We start from the raw sequence: 3,343 nt of genomic DNA, 5'->3' as shown, positions 1-3,343 counted from the left end.
AATAATCTCACGCGCTGCGGAAGGGCTTTTCAGCGCGGCGAGGGGAAGAAATTAGAGGAAGACAACATACTTTTGGCAGTGAGATGGTGCAGATTTGGGCTGCATCTGCTGGTGCTGTGCCAGTAAATTTAGAATTTGCAAGGGGGGGTGGGTGGCCGTGGAAGGGACGCCCCGCTCGCGATGCCGATGTGCCCGTTTTCCTCCACACGCTCGCTTCCATTTTTAAGCATTCAAAAGTAACGGCTTTGTTTGGAGCAGTCACGTCGGGGTTTTATGAGGGGGAGAAGAAAGCAGGAGGAGGTGACCCCACCAGAGCTGTTACAGGAGGGAGGTGGAGGCTCATCCCAACCTGCTGGGGAGGGTAATGGCCATCATGCTTTCCTCTTGTCTGATCAGCACGTAACCCTTTCCTGTCTCCTCTCTTCCCAGCTTTAGAGACTGAAATTCAGGAAAGCAACAAGGCTTTGATGTCCAAGTCGGCCAGGCTGTCGGGCCTGGAGGAGCGGGTGGGAAGGATCCGGGACGCCATCAACCAGCGCGTCGCCTACTACGAGAGCTGCTCCTGAGCAAGCTGCCTGTGCTCCAACAGCATTGCCTTCCTCCTCTGCAGACACTGACTTGTGTATTTATTCCCATTTTCTGGCTGAGTTCTTATGTGCCTAATGTCTCTGTTTTTAGCAAACTGAGTTTCCATACCTCTGGAAAATAGCTGCACTGAGCCAAAGGAGCAACCCCCTGGAGAGGGCTGGCGCTGGTTGGACTGGCCGAAGCTACCTGGTGGTTGGAGAAAAAAAGGGGGGAGAGATCTCAGTCTTCCATTGCAAATAAAAACATCCCCACAGATGTTATTTCCAGAGGGGTTTATAAACCAAAACATTATTTCTTTTTCTGGTTTTAGCCAATTCAAGCTCTTTTAGCTGAATTTCACTGTTCAAATTAAAATCCTCATGCGGAGCCTTTTAACACTTTTTATCTATGCTGCAGTTAATCCTTAAAACTTGCCATGGCTTCACTACTTCCCTCCTAGATCTTTCTTCAAAGAACCAGATCACAGAAATGGAGAATTTTATCTCCATCTATCTATACAATATACCTATATTTATATGCATAAGAGAAATGTGGTCTTATACTCAAAGGTGAAGTCAAATGTCATCTTTAACTTTCTGCCACAATCTGCTTGTTCACCATGTAACGCTTTGCCAGAAAAATACCCGAGAGAGCAGGTCTGCAGATGCACGGGGAATGCTTTAGAAGGGACTTAATAGACCGTTTCCACATCAAATTTCTATGAATAACCAACAGGCACTTTACAAAACAGAACTCAGCTTTATTAAGCAAGTATTTATTGTGCAATTACAGACTTGGAAGCAGGGAATTTAGACCTTGCTGTGATTATTATCAGACATATGGAGGTTGCTAGCAGGTTGACTCTCTTTTTGTAGCTGAAGTGAGAACCACGTAGCCTGGGCAGCTGGTTGATGCTGAACTTCAGAGTGCCAAAGCCTGGGTCTATCCAAAATCCAAGGAGTGGATAGGATGCAGATTGTAAAAAATAACTGAGCTGCCACTGGGTAAAACTCTGCATGGCTTTGGTTTATTGGATTTATGTTGTGCAGTGCACTTTTTATGCATTGGACGACTAAACAGTATACAGAAAACAAAAGCTTACAGCACTGAGCAATGACGCATGGATAATATACACTGAATATGGTAGCAGTAGCCTCAGACTTTCCCTTGCTAAAGTGTCTTCTCCCAGCATTAACAGTCCAGGAGCACCCCGAGGGCACTGCATTGATGGATTCCTGGGACTAACGTGCTGCTCGTCACCAGTCGGCCGCTGCTGCCCGCCTGCTCCTGGCGGGACACAGCCTCCTTTCGTGCTTGCACTGTCGATGTCTGGCTTTGAAGTGCAGGAAAGAGTAAAACAGCCCTTCTGTTTCTGTAAGAAAGAGAATTTCAGCTGAGGGTTGAACTTTGTTTCACTAGACTGCTACCTTCAAAACGGGCTCTGTTCATAAGCAGTAGCATGGGGGTTGGGAACAGCTTAGATCCCTTTGTATGCCTTAGTTATAAAGGTTATTACATGGCTGATCACTGGAATGGACCTTTTCGGAGCCTACAGTAGATCTTACTTGCGTTTGTCTCTTCTGTTAATCCTTTGTGTATTACAGTTCGGTTCATATAACCTCATCAGTAGAGTGTCGTAAAAGATGATAGGATGTGAAAGCTCCCTTTATGTAGCCTTTGTGGAGAACTATGCTAGCCTATGCTCACCTTTGAGAAACATTGTTTTTATTGCAGGATCTAATAGCAATACTTCTTACCGCTCATATATAATGGGGTGCAAATGATAACCATTCAGCTAGTCCAGAATTACTCCAAGCTATGGTCAAACAGGATGAAACTTTCATGGTTGTACTCAGCTTGCCTACAAAATGAAGGTCTCCATGCTCTGCTCGCTGGTAACAAAGCATCTTAAACTGACCTGCTTGAGCTGAATCTGGGAAGGGGAATGGCCCTTCAGGCTGTGGAGATGTCCTGGCTGCCCTTGGTCGTGGACCAGCAGCCTGTTGTCAGCCCTTTGCTCATGGTCAGCTGAGACCCAGATGAAAAGCCCTAATCCCAGCTGATGAAGCTGTTTGGTTCCAGTGTGATTCCTAGTGAGTAGCTTTGAAAAATTGTAGAGTTTGATACAACAGGTCCATGCTTGGCTTCCTCTCACTTGCTGCTTGGGAAACCCTGTTGTAATGTAAAAGTTGGCTTGAGAGTCACTGGACTAGCCTGAATAGAAACTGAAAGATGATTTCTTCCTTGAAAGATGGTTTGGTTAAGGCTTTTTCTGTTGCTAAAAAACTGTGAGTCTGTTCATTTCATATACTTTGCTATTTGTGCCTTTCCCTTTTTCATGCCATAATGGGATTAATTAAAAGCAACTGGTGATTGGATTGCGGAGCACTTACCGCTGGCGATGTGGGGAGCCCGGTGGCTGCCGCCTCATCACATGATCAAACAAACTCCAGTTTGCCCAGTGCCACAGTGAGAGGAGTGTTTACTGGTTTTCATCGGAACAAGAACTTCTGATTTGAAATGACTGGTTGGAAACAGAAGGATCAGAAGAAAAAGAAGAAAAAAAAGAAATAGAAATATTTATGACCGTTCTGCAGATGCACTGAAGTTGTGTTTTTAATCTAAAGAACATCAGCAGCTGAAAGTAAAGCACAGCTGGGTGCGAGTCAACACTGCAACAAAGGCAGGGTCCAGCTACTCGGCGCCAGCTGAGTAATTGGTATCCACAGCTTCAGCCACAGGCAGTTTCGGGTTCTGGAGAGCGGACGTGCGCCAT

At 45.7% G+C, this 3,343-nt stretch overlaps 1 protein-coding gene across 1 annotated transcript in view; it reads right to left on the bottom strand.

The window, feature by feature from the left end:
* Positions 1-1,306: 1,306 nt before the first annotated feature.
* LOC104628781 (calcium/calmodulin-dependent protein kinase type 1G-like) overlaps positions 1,307-3,343 on the bottom strand; it is a gene marked incomplete at its 5' end in the record, with an annotated part of 5,176 nt that continues 3,139 nt past the window's right edge. The window contains 2 exons of the mRNA XM_010297472.1: positions 1,307-1,939; positions 2,961-3,091. Coding sequence (XP_010295774.1) covers positions 2,998-3,091 — 94 coding nt within the window. The remainder of the gene's footprint in view (positions 1,940-2,960; positions 3,092-3,343) is intronic.

The sequence above is a fragment of the Phaethon lepturus genome, unplaced genomic scaffold, assembly GCF_000687285.1.
Source record: "Phaethon lepturus isolate BGI_N335 unplaced genomic scaffold, ASM68728v1 scaffold46961, whole genome shotgun sequence".
Taxonomy (NCBI): domain Eukaryota; kingdom Metazoa; phylum Chordata; class Aves; order Phaethontiformes; family Phaethontidae; genus Phaethon; species Phaethon lepturus.
This window is presented reverse-complemented; position numbering and strand designations above follow the sequence as displayed.